General features: G+C 40.3%; 1 protein-coding gene across 4 annotated transcripts in view; it reads right to left on the bottom strand.

Moving 5' to 3' along the window:
- The window catches only part of LOC130179219 (extended synaptotagmin-2-like), a 63,934-nt gene that overhangs the window by 22,477 nt on the left and 21,829 nt on the right, over nt 1–19,628 (bottom strand). For all 4 annotated transcript variants that reach the window (XM_056392058.1, XM_056392059.1, XM_056392060.1 and 1 more), the window contains exons 3-8: nt 17,279–17,320; nt 14,670–14,804; nt 13,002–13,078; nt 12,624–12,696; nt 9,595–9,684; nt 1,947–2,002 (exon numbers count right to left, since the gene is read on the bottom strand). In XM_056392058.1, the coding sequence (XP_056248033.1) occupies nt 1,947–2,002; nt 9,595–9,684; nt 12,624–12,696; nt 13,002–13,078; nt 14,670–14,804; nt 17,279–17,320 (473 nt within the window). The remainder of the gene's footprint in view (nt 1–1,946; nt 2,003–9,594; nt 9,685–12,623; nt 12,697–13,001; nt 13,079–14,669; nt 14,805–17,278; nt 17,321–19,628) is intronic.

Below are 19,628 nucleotides of genomic sequence, written 5' to 3'. Positions count from 1 at the left end.
GCTCCAAATCCATAAATCCAGATGTGTTCTCTTTGAAATGCAGTTAGGAGTCATCCTGAAGGACAGGCATATTGGATTTGTATGTAACTATATCATCATCACAACAACATACTATACACCTAAATGTAAATGTAACCTAATTTAAATCCCCTCCCAATGTGTCCTGCACTAAAAATGAATTTTCTCAGGAAGTCTCTTTCACATCTCTTACTTGACCTTATGACATTTTCCATTGAGGTCGAGGAGAAGTGGTTAGTAAAGGAAACAAGTGCATCTGTTTTTTTTGCGTCTGTGGTCGTATGTGCTACTTGTTTCACTAAGTGCTTGTGTTGTGAGTATTTTCAGGACACATGCTTCAAACTGATGAGGACATTAGGTGAATTTGTTTGTGTTTTTGTCTATTTGCATGTGTTTTCTTAAGCTGCAGAGTGTTGAGCTCTCAGGGCCCCCGTAAGCGAGACTTTTAGCTGAGTCATTGGCACACACAGAGCGACACAGGAGCAACAGCGTGGCAGGCTGCGAACTTTGCAAAACTGGGTCTTTTAAAATTACAGAACCACAAACAAAACTGTGATGGAAGAAGAGAAGAGGGAAGAGGACGAGGACGAGGAGAGAAAAACAACGTCTCTTTGTCAATATGCAAATTAAAAATGTGGATTAAAGCTGAACCGTGGATGTATAACGAGAACTAGATTATCCTTTTCAAGATGGCACCTATTCACACACTTAAAAAAAGAAAGCTTTGTCATCTCACTGGTTTGCACAGCACACACACACACACATTTGTATTAATGTCTCTTTCCCAGTGCACGCTGTCCTGTGCCATAGACCTTGACAATGACATACAGAGTTCCCCCAGTGGTTGGCCACTGGCAGCGAACCTCACTCTGTGCCACATCTGCCTCTATTAACATTTCCATTAGCTCAGCAGACAAACTTAAAACAGAACCTCTTAATTTCCTTAATTTCTTTCATATGAAAAGATGCAGATGCAAACTCAGCAGGTAGAAGTATTTCAGGAGGGTGGTTTAGGAGAAATGAAAGAAGAGGAATGTAATAATGTGAGGTGTGTCTGTGTGTAAGTCACACAGAGAAATATGTAGAGCCGCTCTGTGTCATTTGAATGAGGAATTTGAATTTGTACACTCTCAAGTCATTTCAAGCTCCAGTAATGTTCCCAGTGTTTCAGTTAGAGCCTGTGGATCTGAGACATAATAATGTTTTCATCTCGTCTACTGTGAGGGTGAAGTATTCTATTCTCTTATTCTCCTTATGACAGATGAGAAAATAAATATTGAATTAGACAGTGACCTCTGACCTCTGCAGCGCGGTCAGAGGTTGAAGGTAAGAGGAGGCAACAACCTCCCTTAAACTTGTGTCTTTATAATTATAAGTAGTATGTGCGTGTGTCTGTGCGTGTGTGTGTGTGTGTTTGTGTGTGTGTGTGTGTGTGTGTGTGTGTTTGTGTGTGCTGTGCAAACACTGTATTTTAGTCAACTGTGAACCACACAGTAGATGTACACAGTGTGAGAGCAGCACGTCCACATGAAGACAAAATGGACGCAGTCATGACATCATGTCTCTGACACACACACACACACACACAGACAGACAGACAGACAGACAGACAGACAGACAGACAGACACCACAGCTGCCCTCTCTAATGACCAGCTCCCTGAGGAACTGTGTGAAGCCACCTGGTCATAATTATCAAAGGAATCTGTGTGTGTGTGTGTGTGTGTGTGTGTGTGTGTGTGTGTGTGTGTGTGTGTGTGAGAGTGTTTGCCTGCGTGTGTAATAAACTGATTAATTCTAATTAAAACCAGTGGATGCACAGACAACAACAACAACAAACAACACACAGACATGCAAAAGGAAATAGATTACTTTAAGAGAAAAATACACACACACACACACACGCACACACACACACACAGGTACTTACTTGACACCAGGGATGTCCAGCATGTTTGTGAGTCCTGTCCAATTGATGTCCAGCAACTGAAAGACACAGGAAATAATATAATTTAGACTAGGAAAAAAAAAATCCAAAAGCACCAGGGAAGCTGACTCATGCTCTAACACTGTGGTTCTCAAAGTGAGGTCCAGGGGTCCTTGAGGGGGTTCCACTTTATTTCCATCCATAAGTAACACAATGACTATTCTGGTCATGGGTTTCAAACACTTCCTGTTCTTAAACATCTAAAAGCAAAACTCTTATCAGATGTGGGTCCGTGCTCTAATTTGACTCAGTTTAGCTCCTTGATGTGACTAAACTAAAGGGAAAAGCTGTTTCTCAATGTTGCAAAATCCAACAGCAACATTATCACAAACAATGAGCGATGTAAGAGGCAGCAGAGGCAGCAGAGGCAACACGAACAATGAACACTGTTCTTGGATTAGGCAGCGTGGGTTTAACTGCTAGTTCTCCTTCAGTGGAGCCTGATTTTATTGTTCTAGCACAGAAAGGACAGACTGCACATATGTGAGGATATAGTGCTAATCCTCATAGGAGGTGCTGCTCTTCCCAATGTTTTCATTCATTGTACAAGCTGCCCTGAATTATGTGCACATTTTCATCACTTTGTGCACAGATGATGAAACCCCAACACTGCAGGCGGTAACATGTTCTCCTCACACGCCTCTCAAAGGAATCACAAAGGTATGTAAACCAGCATTCTCATGTTCAGAACGGGACCTTAGCCTGGTTTTATCCCGGTTACAAGGCTTATAGACTTGAACATTAAAGTAGGTTACCTGAGGAACCGGATTGGGTAATTAACTAGACTGAATCACAGCGCACATACTCTGAACATCATGCATACTGCGGCTGTCAGCACCATAAAGCGTTGGGGTGCTACAGAGACGCCCCGGCCTTTACAAATCATATTCTCCACACGTAAAGGAACATGTTTGTTTGGTATAACACCCAACAAAAATCACATCATCATCATCATTTTAAATTTTCTTCTGTCAAAATAAAATGTAAAGATGACCGTTCCAACTGAAATCGTGACTCATAATCGCAATATCTGCCAAAATAATCGCACTATGATTTTTTTCCCTGCATATCGCTCGGCCATGAATTTCCCCCCTAGGGGATACATTTACATCTATCTATCTATCTATCTATCTATCTATCTATCTATCTCTCAATCGAGCCCAAACAACAGCAGAGCTGAGGAGTAGTAGTGGCAGTAGTAACAGTAGCAGGAGTAAAACTAGTAGGGACATGAATGATGAAGGCAGTGCAGTAGCAGTATGCAGTAGCGACAGTGGTGATGGAGCAGTAGTCGTCGTCTAAATAGCAGCTGTGGAAGCTTTTTTTCATTTTTCATTCTGATGTGGAAATGCTAATTTGTCTGTGCAGAAACACGTCTGAGATGACATCACACACTAGTTTCCTCTCTTTATGCACATCTGATGAGCTGAAGTTGAGCTTTGGTGACATTCTGCTTTTCATGCTTTTTTTCATAGAGAAAGGAGCAGGCGCCCCATGTGTAGAGGCTACAGTCCTCGCCGCAGTCGACCCCGGTTCGAATCCCGCATCGGACGGCCCTTTACTGCCCCTCTCTCTGCCTCCCCATTTCCTGTCTCTCTCTACTGTGCTATCTAATACAGGCATAAAAAGCCCCCAAAAATATACATAAAAAAAGAAAGAAAGTAATTCATTCAGTCATTCATTTCAGACCCAAATTACAGGAGTAGCTGGAACAACTTCTGCCAAACTGAATAACTGAGGGTTTTTTATCTTATTAGAGTTGGAAGAGTTTTAAAAAAATGTAATGCACAGCAGTGAAACATTGCTGTAAACATAAACTTGATTTTGCATTAGTCTCCATATCACTGACACTCGTCGTAGCGGACAGTTTAAGCGGTGGTAAAATCAGCTGCATTGGCAGACTGTAAGCATCAGCAGCATCCGAGTCTGCAGTAGTAGCAGCGGCGTCTTTCTGTCGATGCATGGAGGCAGAAAACCAGTGACTATCAGGCCTGAGTGAGACAGGATGAGACTGGAGGGTTCTTTGTCCTGATAATCAGGCTGAATTGATTTTCACAGAGTAAACAAATCAGTCACGACCGAGGAGCAGGAGTGTCTGCTTCCCGAAGCCTCAGCCTGCGGTGTGCTCCTGCGGCAGATGTGGAGCCACTGTTGCTCAGTGTTCGGACATCACACACACACACACACACACACACTGTAAAGTTTAGTTCATAAGACAATCACCAGAGTCACGTTGGGAAGGCACCCAGCTCAAAATAACACCAGCCCACTGACCATAAAAGGAGTGTGAGCGGGGTGCCAGGTGTCAGGGTTGACATATATCTACACTTAAAGGAACGACCTGATGTCGTGTGATTGTGTTTTTAAATACATCACTGACAATGTGAGGAACAAGTTTCTGTGTATGGGTGAGAGTCAGAGGGAGGAAGATTGTGTGTGTGTGTGTGTGTGTGTGTGTGTGTGTGTGTGTGTGTGTGTGTCAGTATGTCTGAGATTAAGCATGACTGCAAAGCTGAAAAAGGTTATAAAAGAGGCTTAAAATGTCACTGGAAGCTGTTAGTTATTACAGCTGAAGCAAACGAGGAGCGATGAGGAAAAGTGAGGAAATAGCTGCACATGTGCAGAAATGAGAAATGGCAAAATTGATTTTAAGATTTTACTGATGACTTTAAAGGTCCTGCTCTGGAGGTCCTCGGCCAAAGCTCTGTCAACTATTCCACAGTCTCGGCTGAAGACAGAGGGGAGCAGATTAGACTGGTGAGCTCTTTAGCCTCTTTTAAATCCCTCTTAAAGACATATTGTTACAGGTGTGTTTTCTCAGGGCCTGGGGTCTGAATTTACTTTTAACTTCTTAAATCTATTATTATATATTCTAATATCTATTATCATATTAAGTCACTGTCCTATTTTTATCGATTAATTTAATCATTTCAGATTGTTCCATCTCATTTTCACTGTATCGCATTGTCAAACTTTTTCTCTTACATCTCCTCCCTTTAAACTGTTTTTAAATCTGTTTATTTCATCATTTATTTCTTATTGTTCGTCCTCAGTTTTATCTTGTCTTGTTAAAAGCACTCTGTAACTATGTTCAACTATGTAAATAAATCTTCTTATTATTATTATCATTATTATTATTATTGTACTGAGAGAATCAAATTAAGGCAAAATAACTAGATGTAAAAACCTAAATGCATAAAATGTACACATTATTTTTCAGGTGCTTGTTCATAAATATTATTATTATAAATGCATGATATTCAATTACATATTAAAATTTTTTCAACAGGAATTGTCTCAAATTTAAAATCCTGCATGTCTTGTCAATAACTTCACACACATATTTTTACATTATTTTTTATCTGGACAGGTTATTATGTGGACTACAATTAAAAGTTAAAGGTCTGTGGACGTTTAGTTGCTCAACCTGCTTTTGTAACGTCGAGCTACATGTGGAATATTAGCAGATTTTAAGGAAGAAAGGTCTGGTTTAAATTTCAATTGAAGCCATGAATCTGTGATATGTGCATGAGAAGTTATTGAGCATTACACTGAGGTATATAAAATCTGGCATAAACAACTTCAGCAGGAAGGAACAGGCAGAACTACTGTAACGGTTTTAATAAAATAAGGTCAGCAGTAAAATCAGTCAGGTCGGAGTTTGCTCCGTCTGAAAACTCATGACTCAAACTTTATGTTTACACATCAACTAACTTTCCTTTGTCAGTCAGATCAACAGGAAACACACGGGGGGCTTACAAAGGAGAAATAAAAAAAGTCAGAATCTGAGCAGCATAGACAGAGATCTGCTGACTTTTAGTCCCTGGTATGGGTCAAGCTCCTAAAACACTGGCTCCTGCACTTTACGTCAGATACTTCCTTCCTGCTAGACGTCCATGTTTTTCTAAGTCTGTTTTGTAACACAGTCTGTGGAGTTGAACTAACCATGAGCAGTGAATTCATAATGGTGTGTGAGATCAGTGGAGTTTCCCCTTTAACCCCTGTGCAAAACCCCCTCCAATGTCTTTGTTAGTCCGCATGCACACAGGCAAGTTACATGCACAGTATATGTGTGCATGTGACTGCTGGCATGCGTGTGTGTATGTGTGTAGCACAGTGGAGTGGGCGTGTGTCTTTCTGTGGCCTCGTTAGCGCACGAGATGTAGACCACGGTGGACCACAATGCCGTTCTGCCGCCTGGCACAGGAAGACAATGAAAGCTGCAAAGAAACTCACGACAGTCGCTACTAAATATCATTAACTAAGATTTAATACTGAATTAACAGTGTGTTTAATCTTTATTAATTAGTGATAATATCAAGAATTAGAGTGAAAATGTTTATAGGTCAACCCGGGTGTTAGTATCACATCACCTTGGTTCCCTCTACAAAAAGCCATTGGAAGTTTTACACTGGATTTTGGATTATTGCAGAGAGTAAACTCCTACAAACAAAGGTTTATGATACTTAAATGTTTTGTTCAGCAGGATAATCTTGACTAATGAGCACCACTTTATGATGTTTGAAGCCTAAATACAATCAGCAGAAGTAAAATGTTAGCCTAAAAACCAACTGCACCGTGGTCACATGACTTCAACGTCACGACCACTGAACGTCAACTTGTAGTTTGATTTATCTCTGACCTCTTCTACAAAAGTCTTTCCTCTTACAGTAACAGTTAGTAACAGTTTGTATAAACAGGAGGTGTGAAGGTGGACTGGTGAGTAGATCGGTTTTCATGTTCAACGTGATGATGTTTAACGTCCCCTACAACCTCTGTAGTCTCACTCAGACACCTGTTAGCAACCAGCGTTTTTTAAGAGACATAAAAGCTTTAAAAAAAAAAGTCACGACTGGGGTATTTACTGAGGTATTTTATGTTGCTGAATAAAATGTAAAATATAGCACATAGCCTCCGGGACGAGGGAACTTGAAGTGATAAAAACGCAACTAATTTCCAGGTTTTAAGACTCCTGCATGCTTAAGATTCCTGCTTCAGCTGTATAATAACTTATTAATAATTCATCCAGGAAGGCAAGTACCAAATTTCATAATTTTTACACGAGCTAAGCTGTAGCTGTTTGTTATCTACTCTGTTTTGTGTTTGTTTTTGATTTTCCAACTATGTGTTGTGTATGCTCTGAAGCTTTTACACAAATCTAGTTTCGTAACGGATTTTGAATTTGAGTTTGAGTTGAGTAGCTCTTGAGATATTTCACTAAAAACCACAAATGTCGACCTCACGGTGGCTCTGAAGGAAAAGTCAGCTGCTCACCAAACTCATTGCGATCCTTTACTGTGTGTATTAATGTCCGTACAAAGTTTCATGTCAAATCAAATAGTTATTCTAGATATTTCAGTCTGGAAAAAAGTGGTGGACCAACAAGTAGACCATTGCTATCCATAAAAATAATCCTCAAACATACAATTTGGGTTGTAATTTAAAGACAACACAGACCTCTCTGACCCAGGCTTTTATTGCCTGGTTAACTCTCGTCTCTCTGTCTAAAGCAGTCTGATAGTAAGTGACACCAATACTTCGACTTCCTGACGAGCCAGTGTCAGAACACAGCTGTCGGCGTGCAGCCAGGCGACCTGCCACAACACGACAGCCAGACCACAGGGAGGAACAGGATGGGGAAACACCACCGACAACCAACCGAACACCAGTAACGTTCAGCTGCGGTGGATCACTTGGTCTATTGTTGCAAGTAGCTGAGTTAGTATTCAGGTTGTCTCTGGACAGGTTTTCTGAATATCTGTATGATTATCAGTTCATGCTGAACAGTAATGTCTTTACAGCCCTTTAGAAAGTATTGCTGAATTTTGTTTCACATCTTTTAAGCCTGTATGAATCTAATGAATTGTCTCAGAACTTCAATCTGAATTCTTTCTTTTTGCAGGGTCTCTATGTTTGTTTTGCTGTTGTTCACATGCACCCGGTATGGGAGGAGACTGATATGATCATACTGTATTTCTAATCTACTGTATTTGTTAAAGCTTTTACATTTTTACACTGGTGTCTACCGTGGCAGTTTGAGAGCTTTCCTAGTACGAGTAAACCTGCCTGAGGTATATCAAGTGTAACAGAAGTGATGTTTTGACCAGATTATTTTAGTATCGGACTGAATGACAGACACAAACATTTAATATTCAGGCCATGGGCTGCACTGTAGTCAGCTGGGCGGCGCCTAGTGCTAAAATAGGTCGTCATGGCAGCAACAGTTACCCACATAATCACTTTCTCTATAGCAATTTTGTCTACAAAATAAAAGCGTGAGAAAGTTTGTTTTTCTTTTATACAGCAGTGCTTTATTTTGAGCTAATTAAGAGCTTTTATTTTGAAAAGTTCCAGTCAAAGTTCAAAAGATTATGTCGCTCAGACATCTGAAATAGCCAACACGCAATGTGTGACATGAACAACCTACTTTTTGATAGTGATGATTTTTCTATCTAGCTAGCTTGAATGTTTAGCTAACTCCACTCTGCACATAATGTAATAGTGTTTCTACACAAACAAAGAAAAATATGCAGCTTTGTTGTATGTGAGGGGAGGGGGTCACTGATGCAAAGGAATAATTGATAGAGTAAAAGTATATTTAATAATCAATTGATGCTCCGTGCGTAACAAAGAAACTGTCAGTCATACCAAAATTAAAATGATAAATATTTGTTATTCGCAATATGTAAAAGAGGAACTAAAAGAGTGTTTCCTGACTCAAACAGGCCACACCTAGTAAAGGAGGTAATATTTCTGTGCAAAAAATTTGATTCTGATTCTAATTTTCTCTCATTTTACATCATATCATATCATCATATCATCATCATCTGTGCAGAAACCTGCCTCAGATCTTCACAACTGGCTCAACAGCTTATGATGGAAGAAAAAAGATAAAATCACTCGTAGCCGCCCAGACTTTTTTTGGTTCATGTCAGAACCACAAGCTTAAATTTTCACCACAGATCACTGCTGCTGTTTTAATTGACGCCTCCTTCTTCTAATTTCGGACTGAATACATTTCAGGAGGGGAAGGGACAATTTCACGTCTCTTTTTGAGGCTTTTGATGGCGATTCTTTTCCTGTGGGTGCGGGTTATCAAAGCCAGAATCTAGCAGATAAAATGTGTTTAGGGAGAGGAAGGAAGACCGCAGTCAAGGAGAAGGAATGCATTGATAAAGGAGGAGTGAAGCTGGGCAGCGTTCAGGAAGACGCTGTGTTTGGTAGAACTTTACAGAAGAAGCAGAGATATATTCCTTCAGAAACCAAACAGTCGGGGGTAAGTGATGGGAGGATGTTACTGGCATTACTGCTGCAGCAAAAAGAGCATAATCATAGCCGTGTATCTGGGCGATTAAAACACCCATAACTCATCTGCTGAAGTGCCCCTGAGTAAGAAACCCACAACCCCTTAAAAACTCCAGGGAGGCAGAACTAGGATAGTCACAACAAACACAAATGTGCAGGCTCTTCGTTTTCTGTTTGTAAAAAGTCCCTGAGGGCTTTGTAAGTCCGGGGGGGTGAACATTCAGAACATTTAGGATCCAGCCGCAGTCTGAGGATGAGGTTAAAGGTCAAAGGTCAAGGTACTCACTGGTTTCTTGAGGAAAAAGACTGACAGGGCACCGATCAGAGGCATGTCCCCCAGCAGAGGCTCCATCACCACTCTCATCACTCCATGAAGCTGGACGAGAAAAAAAAAAAAACATAATTACCAGTTATTATTACAGGTCAGTTACCTATTAGTGTTGCTAACTGCTGCCAACGTTAGCCACGTTCATTTTCAATGATTCTGATGTCTGTGTCTTCCTCACACAGCTCCAAATTTCATCCACATCTGTTGTACCTGCTGTTTTTCAAGTGTTTTATCATCTATGTAAGATTACACGATCATGGCGCCGTTGTTTCCTCCTGTGAAAGTGAGGCCAACACACATGTCAAACTACAAGCTGAGTCGTTACGTGAGATCTCCCATGACCTGCACGACCATGCAAACAGCAGGAGAGGCCTGAGACAGACTTTTGGGATCAGGAATGGTCACGGATGTTATCAAACTACGTAAGAAAATATGGGAGTCGTGTCAGAGATGGGCTTCGTCGAGCCGCTATTGTTTGAGTTTTGGTATCACACTGTGCCTTTTGATCCTTTTCTTTGAGAAGCAGAAACATATGTTTTTCATAAAACCCTGTCCATAATTTATCAGAAGAAGCCAAACTTCTCAAATGTTAAATATTGTTTAAACACAAGCAGCTGTACGAGAAATTTGCCTCCATAAAATAGTCTTAAAGTGGTAAAAACTGGATTTAAATCAGGAACTATCTGATGAAAGAATAAGAAAACAGAGAAAACAGAATTTATGAATGTGGGTAGATATTCGAGTTTCCATTTTCAGCCCTGGACACCAAACAGGACGTCTTCCATTTCCACTATGGCTGAAATTATGGTTGTCGAATGAAACCCATAAATGACTCTGTGGGTAGAGTAGAGCTCTCGACCCCTAAATCTCACCAAGAATTGTGCATCGAGCTGATTGGTCCAACTCCTGTAAACTTGTAAATACACACGAGTGTAAAAGGGTGCCCTGCCTGGAGAGGCATGTTCCAACCTTACGCAACGATACACAGAATAAAACGCTCATCTGTCGCACACGACGCTGGTTTCTGTTCGTGGTGGATCATGCCAGCCCTGGTCTGATAATGTACAGTCTGATCTCAGCATTATGCCCTACATCTGTTGCTCGTCTGGTCTTTAATTTGATGACATATCCTCCTTTATCTTACTTCACCCTCATTTCATTATGCAATTTGAAACACATGAACAAGACCAGAGTCTGCAGCATTTGGCTGCATCCACTAATATCAGACTGTGAAAAGCTGCTAAGATCTTAAGTTAACCATCAATGCTCGTATGAAAAAGTGATAAATACAGCAGAGCTGGTGGGGGTTAAAGATGATTTTTTTTCTATGTTAAACTGTGACTGCAGACATGCTGTAGCTGCTGATTTTTGAGAAATGTTATGTGAGTGAATGTTTCCCCCTCAGAGCTTTTCATTACTATGGAGGAGGAGGATTAAGCAGTGACTCAAACCTCAGATATGTAGACTGCCCGGCTGCAGCACCAAATTTGGTTGCAGCTCGCTCTGAGTAATCAAATACCAGCATTTTGCTCATCAAAATGGGTGCAATGGAAAGATTGCAGATAGCCTTTTGTTTATCCTCACTCCCCTCCCATGGCTCGCTCCTGCCTGAAGGCGGACGCTTTGTAAATCGTGTGCAGCAGATAATGCTGTGTGAGGAATTAGTCTAACCAGAGGATGGAGCTTTATTTTTGCAGGAACAGACGTTGCGAGAAAGTTGATGTAGTCTGACAGCCATTGAGAGAAGAACCGTCTAGCCGCATGTCTCGTCATTCACGATAAGCTCTAAGTTAAAGTCTTTGGCATCTGAACTACTTATTCCTTCACCTGACACACAGCCCAGGGACTGCAGCTGCAAAACCTAAACCATACACAAAGGCAAATATTGACTCAGCATCGCACATGTAGTCGTTTCTCTCTGTAAATCTTCCCTCCGTCTCCTCTCCCTGCTCACTTTCTCTCCCTCTCTGATCTCTGAACAGCAAATATGGCCTGATCCTCTGCCAGCAGCTGAGTGGATAACGTCGCCTTTATCAGTCCTGTGTCAACACATTATGTAAAAGTGTCTCTGGAGAGGTCACGGGTTAATGTGGCGGTCGTGGTTGAAGGACTGAGGGCTACCATCAATAAAGTCTCACATCTGTCTGAAACTATTGTCACTTTTTTTTTTTTGTCTTAATATATTTAAATACACTTGGTTCATTTTGTTTTGGTGGATGTGATTATGTCAAGTTTTAACGTGACACACCTGCACCTGAGACATTTGGATTTGCGAATATCTTCATCAAGAAAATTTATCAATAAAATATTTAATCAATGAAAATGTGCTGAGGGATTTATTATCAGTATCTGTTTTACATCATTGTAAATTTAATTTTTAATATTGAATCTCTGACTTTTGGCCAGACAAAATAAATAATCTGATGACATTACCTTTGGTAACTGACGGTCTTGCACTATTTTATGACATAATATGCACTTATTTCATTATAATTATTTATGAAATATTGACTATATGAAACATAATCATTAGTTGCACCCATAATACATATTTTTTGAATTATTTATTTTTATGTTTCTATATATCTATGATCCCTTCATCCTAACCTTTTGTAATTATGTGATTATTAAATTATAAAACTAAATACATTTTTTTTTTAAACAGTAAGATTGATTTACATACATAAGAGGGATGTTGTCTGTGAAGTTCGCCGATTGATTATCAATTAATCTGTCGATTTTCTTTTAATTGTATAAAATGTCAGAAAAACTGTCTCATCAACGGCTCTAAAGCCAAAAATATCCAGAGCGAAGCAGCAAATCCAATATTTGAGAAGCTGGAAACTGACTTAAATGATCCATTATTTATCAAAGGTTGTTGATGATTCAGCACTAAACTAAACGGTAACAACATGGCAGAGATCTGTCAGTAAATCTAGTGACACAGACATGACCTATCATTTCGCTTTCCCACACCACTCTCACACCTGTATGCTTTTGATTCCAGCCCTGCAGTAGTATTTCTTGATGTCCACGTCGATCTCTGTATTCCCGACAAAACTGAAAGAGAGAGCAAGACAAAGTGCAATTAGAGGATTCGCATCATGATGGGAAGAAAAACTGTAGATACACAGCACAGTCCTGGTTTCATGTTTTTCTATCAAGAGCGAGAAACAGCAAAAACTATTTTTTTCTAAATGGATACATTTGATATTCTGTTTTTAAAGATTTAAATAACTCAGTAGGATCTAGTGGGATTGGCGCTGGGTTGTGGTCTTTTTAGAGGATTTGTTGACAATAAGAAAAATATTTACATTATTAAGCTAAGAGTTTGTGAGATGGTTTGGTCAGAGGTTTACTGTTACCTGATTTGTAGGTCCATGATGACCTGCCTCTTGTCCACGTTCTCTGTGTAAACTTTCACCCCGTTCACTCTGAGCGGCTGCAGAGACACAGATATGGTAAAAACAGGTACAGGTGAGCAAATCTCTCTCATATCTGACCCAGACTCTGGACTAACCCTCCCAGATCACCTACATATAAAGCTCTGCTCTGACACGTGAGCTAAATCTGGGTCAGTGTGCGGTTTAAGTCAGAAAGGAAAGAAACAGGTCCAATTCCAGATTCACTTTTCTGCTTTTGTTCTCAGGCAAAAAAATGTAATAGAAAATAGAAGATTCAGCTCATGCGAGTCATGGAAGTTCAGCAGCAACAAAGCAGACAAAAATAGAAACATGCCAATAAAAGATCTAAACACCTACAGTTTGAAAGAAGCCACGAGCAGCAGAGTAATTGTGCATGTTTTAGCCCAACTTGTGAAACTAAACACTTTCCATTGCTGCTAAACTGTTTCTTAATCATTCAACAGCATTTCATATTTCGAAATCTAGCAGAGACTTCTTTTCCAGATCGCCCATCACAGTGACTATTACAGCTTCTTTTATTGTTTCCTTTAGTGGTGCAGACCTTTCAGATTAATCTACTCCTAACAATGGCTTTTTCTTTTCCCTCATAAAGCTCCATATCTTCCTCTTCTCCTGTGTTTTATTTGAAGTGTTGATCCATTAGAAGATATATTTGTGGTTTTAAGAACCAAAAACCACCTGAATGTAGTTTTACATCTCCTCTCTCAGGCTTCTCTCTGGAGCTCTAGTAACAACAGGTTGGTGAGCCAATCAGAAGAGAGGATCGGAGCCTCTTCTCTGATTGTTTTCTGAGTGATTTAATAAGAATATAGCAGATTTCAGGAAAACACTCAGAGAAACCTAATCCTGCAAAATTGGGTTGTGTGTCTGGGTGGGTGGTGCTTGGGGCATGGCTGAGAGCGGTGACTGCTTTGTTGTGACATCACAAAGTTCCAGAAGTCCTGACGGCTGGTTTTAAGGCTCAGTTTCTGAATACAGGCTGTATGCATTTCTCTGTGGACTGAGGCTTTGATACTTTCACAGTATTAATATAGAAGCTAGACCTGATCTATAATCAAACAACACATGGACATCTACCTTTATACAATATGGGACCTTTAAATAAATGGTACCAGCCTCTGTCCCAGGACCAATGCAGTTTTTCTAGGAAACTCTGATGGATATTGATGTGTGTTTATGGAATATTTCTCACTTACCTACGACATAATTTCCTTTTTTCCCCCCTAAAAACTCAAATATAATGAGCTTGTATTTAATAAACTTAGCAACTAACCATTTTTGGAAATATCTTTACAATTTAAATTACAAAGAGCTGTAGACTCTTTGTCTTACAGTATTATATGTACCTTGCATTCCCTGGAAAACCTTTTTGATACATAGTCTGAATCAACTTGCAATTTATTAGTTCGATTTTCTTAGTTTTCTCGTACTAGCTCTAATACAAAAATAGAGCTGGAACTAGCACAACTAATAAAGGCAGGAGTAGTTTTATCTTTTTGTAGGTGTTGCACTCGTCTTCTTGTCTTATGTTGTTTTGTTTCTGAGCTTTCGATTCAGTGTTAACTCAAACTACTTTACAAAGCAGTGCGCTTGTTGTCGTCTCGTCACCTTGTCGCCCATGTCAATCTTGGTGAAGCAGAAGGAGCTGAGATGCGGGTTGGCGCCCTTCACCGCCGGCTCGATGGTCTCTCTGAACAGCTTGTCAACAAACTGGCAGATGAACGGCCACATCTGCTTCACCGTCTGAGGGAGGAGGGAAAGATGCAGAAAGAGAGGGGGGGGGGAGAAAGAATTAGAAAAATATCACATGGTCTGGCTGAAAATACAACCTCTTCCAGATGACTTGACACACCTACTGGGGAACATTGTCAGCTGATGCACACCTGTCATTGCCGCAGAAAGCTGATTTTACTGCGGGCTCGGAGACAGTTATGTTGCAACAAACTGATTTGGTTGAACAACGCAGAACAACGCAGAGACCGGTGTGCTGTATCAATACTGGACAGATAAATGATGATCATTATATCTTCTTCTAATATTTAGGGTTAAAACTTATGAATATTCTTGTTTAACTTGTGACTCCACTGGTGATTTTTCTTCCAGTTAAGCAACTAATTATTTAATGTATAAAAGATATTGACAAATGCACTTCACAAGTAACCAGCAGCCAAAATTAAGTCTTCCCACTGTATTTTATAACATTACAGCAAATAGGCAAAAACCTTTATTCTTATATATATATAAACACACACAGGGTTTCCACTCTTTTCAAGAGATGATTTTCCAGGACTTTTCCAGGACATTTTTAGTGATGATCTCGCTCATGTGACAGACAGGAATCAAATCATACACCAATATGTTCCTACCTGTGGAAGTCTGAGTTTAAATGAGTGCAGTCTAACGCACTAAACTAGCCTGCCATTTGAACGTCAACGTGATCCTGAACATGACTTTGCCCTGAAAATAGGAGAGTGAATTTTACAGGACGACACAATGTTTTCCAGGACATCTTGCTTTTCTCTCATTTTCCATGTGTTTCTTAAATGAGGGGAAAACTGCTCAACTGTTTTCCCGGTTTCCAGGAAGCGTGGGGACCCTGACACATCAGCAGCAATTCAAACACACTTTAGGCCTTTTATGATAAAACTAAATTCAATACCTGCAGAGAACACTGAAACATTTATTTTTCAGTTTTAAAATGTCAATTTTAGTACATATCTTGGTCACAATTCTTTAATGAATGTTAATAACTCAATATATCATTATCAGATTGTTTTTCAATTCTCAAATATCAATATTTGCACTGGCCTATAACTATTTCCATGGCAACACATTAAAGTATCTGAACTGCTGCTTTTAAGCTGAGCCATATTGTCTTTCGCACAGAGAATTTTACAGCAATATAATCTGCTGTTTATACACAAGTTTAAAAAGCATCAGTCTCATTTACTGAGACAGTGAATGAAACAATGAACAAATCAGTTCAATATTCACATCTACAAACTGACAGACTTTGTTTTCACTGGATATGCAAAGATGACAGATGATACTGTACAGACAGGGATTTTCTTTTATAGATCTAAATTGAAGTCATAAATGTAACTACGTATCAGCAAGATATTTATAACATGCTGTTCCTCCAGCTGCAGATTAGGAATTAAGATTGGTAAAAAAAAAAATAATGGGAATTATCTGTTTATCTTTTAAAGTACCACAGCCACATACTGGCTCTGTGAGGGCTTTGAGTTCAGAGCGTCCCTCTCCTCAGCTTCTCGCCTGCTGCTCAGTGACCCAGAAAAAAGCTTTGAGCGTGAGTGAAGATGCAGGAATGTTCTCACTGCTGATCATTACCTGACATTGTACTTTTGGGGTGTGGTCCATCAACTGTGGGGAAACTAGAATTACCGCCTGTGGTTGTATGTCTCCGCCAACCAGTCAATTTTCAGGAAATATGGGTTGCGTCCAAAATCACTCACTCATTCACTCCTCCCTCCTCATCATCTCCAGAGTCCTGTGTAAATGACTACAGAGTCTATATATAAAACACATGGGGGCGGCCCGGTGGCTCACCTGGTGGAAGGCGTGCCAGGAAAGCTTGGTTCTGGCCTCGCCGGCCCAGGTTCGGGTCTGACCTATGGCTCTTTGCTGCGAGTAATCCCCTCTCTCTCTCCCTGACTTTCCTGTCTCACTTTCACTGTGGCTACCAAAATAAGGGCATTTTCCATTCATGCCTAACTATTTTATTTATTCCTCTGGCAGAGCTGAGGTTCCATACGTTTCTGTGCTTTGGAAGATTCTTTCCTTTTGCCTCTTTAAATCAAACTCTCTGTAACTGTAAACAACCATAAAAGAAAAATACAACATGAACATCATAACGCCAGGTTTGGATATTAAAAAGCTATTTTCCTGGTCATCCCCGTCCATTAACGTTTTACTGGAAGTACTCTACTGTATGTGTCCACACTACCAGTAAGTGATGCTCCTCCAGGTGCCAGATTCGCTCTCTCTAGCTCTCTTTCCCCGGCTCTCTGTCTCTCTCTCTCTCTCCGGAGGTGGCGGCACTGGGTCAGGGTCTATCACAGCTCCAGATTCAGATCCTATTTATATACACTACCTGTCTGCCTGTGCTAGCCGACAGGCTAGCAGCACCTGATATGCTATAGAGGACACTAGTGGGTGAGGATAGAGAGATGAAGTGAGTGTGTGTGTATTTGTACCTTATTCAGCCACTCCACTCTTTCCACATCTGGATAATGGACCTGGATTTAAAAGACAGAAAGAGTTAGAATCACAATTTAAATTTATACAGAATTCCCATCAATGCACAAGATTTTTCCATGATTTTTTCAGGGTGGGCAAAAGGGGATCATAGGTCAAATTTCAGTTGCTTTCTTTCTACCTTTTGCCCTTTTTTCCTGTGATTTACTTTGTGGACTGACGGCCTTGTGTGACTACTGTTTGGAGGTCCTGCAGGTTACAGAAGTCGGTAATGTGCCAAAAAATATGTTTCTGTCCTAATTACATCATCCCTTTCTTTTGCTGAGATGACATACACCCAATTGCCAGTTTAATAGCTACACCTGATGTAGTCTAATACAACAGTCCGGCAACAAATCCTCACTTCATGAGGATTATAATGTTCAGTTATTATTGAAAACTGTGTTAAAGAGGTGCTGATTCAACTGTATGAGCAATTTAGGGGCTAAAGTTTGTGGTGCTGTTAATATATTGTGTCATACTGAGAGATGTATGTAATATTTTGTCCACCCTATTTATATCAGTGAACGAAGACGAAACATTAGATCAACCTCTATTACAGCTAAGAGCAATAAAAAGGTACAAATTTGTTACAGAAATGAAATGAGAATAAAAACTCATGCTCCACTGTGTGCATTTAATTATTCAGCAAACTGTAGGTCTGCAATTACAGCAGAGTGTGTGCGCCAGGCATCTTTGTAAAGCCTAATTACTACAGATAAACACAATGCAAACCCTTTGTTTTGACACTGTATCATCTATCTTCCTCTTTTCCCTCTATTCATGCCAGTTGTCTTTGGCAGAGGCCACACAGCCTCACCGACAACACATCACCACAATATACAGAGATGTCCTACTGTTATAATACATGGCACCTACTGCAAGTATTTGTGTGCAGCTCTCAGGACGTGTGAACGGAAAAACATACGCTGAGAATTATCTATCGCTCTGAAGAGAAAGGATTCTGTATTAAAGTGAACATATGAGAATATTTTTCTTGAAAGTAGGTTTAAAAAAGTGGAAGTTTATTTTATTTTTGAGGACAAGGCGATTACGTGTTCATTACATCAGATATTCTTTTCTTCAAAGGGGAGAATACTTTACAGCATTATAGGTTATTTTTTAAGCCTTAATGTTGCTACGCTAGCAAGTGCCACCGTGATAAGTCACCAAAATCGACAATGTCAACAGGTGTGCAGTCACTATTAACCGCCATACATCTAGTTTCTATTTATCGTTTATGGTCGCTCTGCGAGTCTGAGATAAGGATAAGATAAGATAAAGATAAAATCAGCTGGTTAGTGTCTGACTTTGGGAGGATGAGCCCAGTACAGTTCAAATCCCCAAGTCTGTTTAACCAGTGCTATTGTAGGAGAATTATAAGGTTAAAGATGTATGAGAAAAGCTCCAGAGCTAGTATGGGAACAATAACAAAGATAAGGTTGAGCAGTCAACTGAGCAGGTCAGAACACTTAGGTTTGGAGGAAAACATCTGGAAAACAGAAGATTGGGTAACCAGGCAAAGCATATCGCCAAGTAAGAGGAGAACAGCGATCTGGGAGAAGTGTCGTGGTGTTCTGCCAGAAAAGAACACCATGACCTGGACGTTCGCCAGGAACAAGCAGGATACAAGAGTTGGTCAACTGTTAGGCAAGAATAGTACTATGAAGCCAAGATTTTGGAAAACAGGATGCACATACACACACATAGCTATCTGAGGTATAAAAGATCATGTCTGATTCTGTGCGAGGGTTCTTTGGTCTCCGTCTATGACTGCAAGTAGTCCGCATTGAATAAAGAGAGACTCCCCACCCTGACACCTGTGTCTTGGTCATCTGATTCCTCTTTTTGATCCACCACTTCTCGCCACAACATAATTGGTGACCCCGACGTGATCGAGTTTGTATCCTGGGCTGGGAAGGAGGCTGGCGCGTCCCGCACCAAGGTCGCTGAGAATTACTGCAGTAAAGGTAGGTTGAATTAAAACCTACATCAGCGCACTTGCTGTGGGGGCGGTGGTTGAGGTTTCAGCTACTTATGGATGCACTCGAAATGAATTCATGATTTAAGAATATTGAAGCTAAAAGTAATTAAATACTGTTGGATGAGAAGGAGTGTGGTGAGGAGTAGAAGGAGACACGGGTCTCGGGTGAAAAACCTGCGCGTAGGTTCTGCCAGCAAATTTGTAAAAATTGTGTGTATCGTGGTTAAAACTCAGAAGGAGTTGTGGCGGTTCGAGTAGCATAGACGCAGAAATTCTAATCTGACTGGTTGGAAATATCTGGCAGTCTGACTGATCAGTCAAAGTGT

This window comes from Seriola aureovittata, chromosome 12 (genome assembly GCF_021018895.1).
Source record: "Seriola aureovittata isolate HTS-2021-v1 ecotype China chromosome 12, ASM2101889v1, whole genome shotgun sequence".
NCBI classification, from domain to species: Eukaryota; Metazoa; Chordata; class Actinopteri; order Carangiformes; family Carangidae; genus Seriola; species Seriola aureovittata.
The sequence above is the reverse complement of the archived record's forward strand: the minus strand, read 5'-3'. Positions and strand labels throughout refer to the sequence as shown.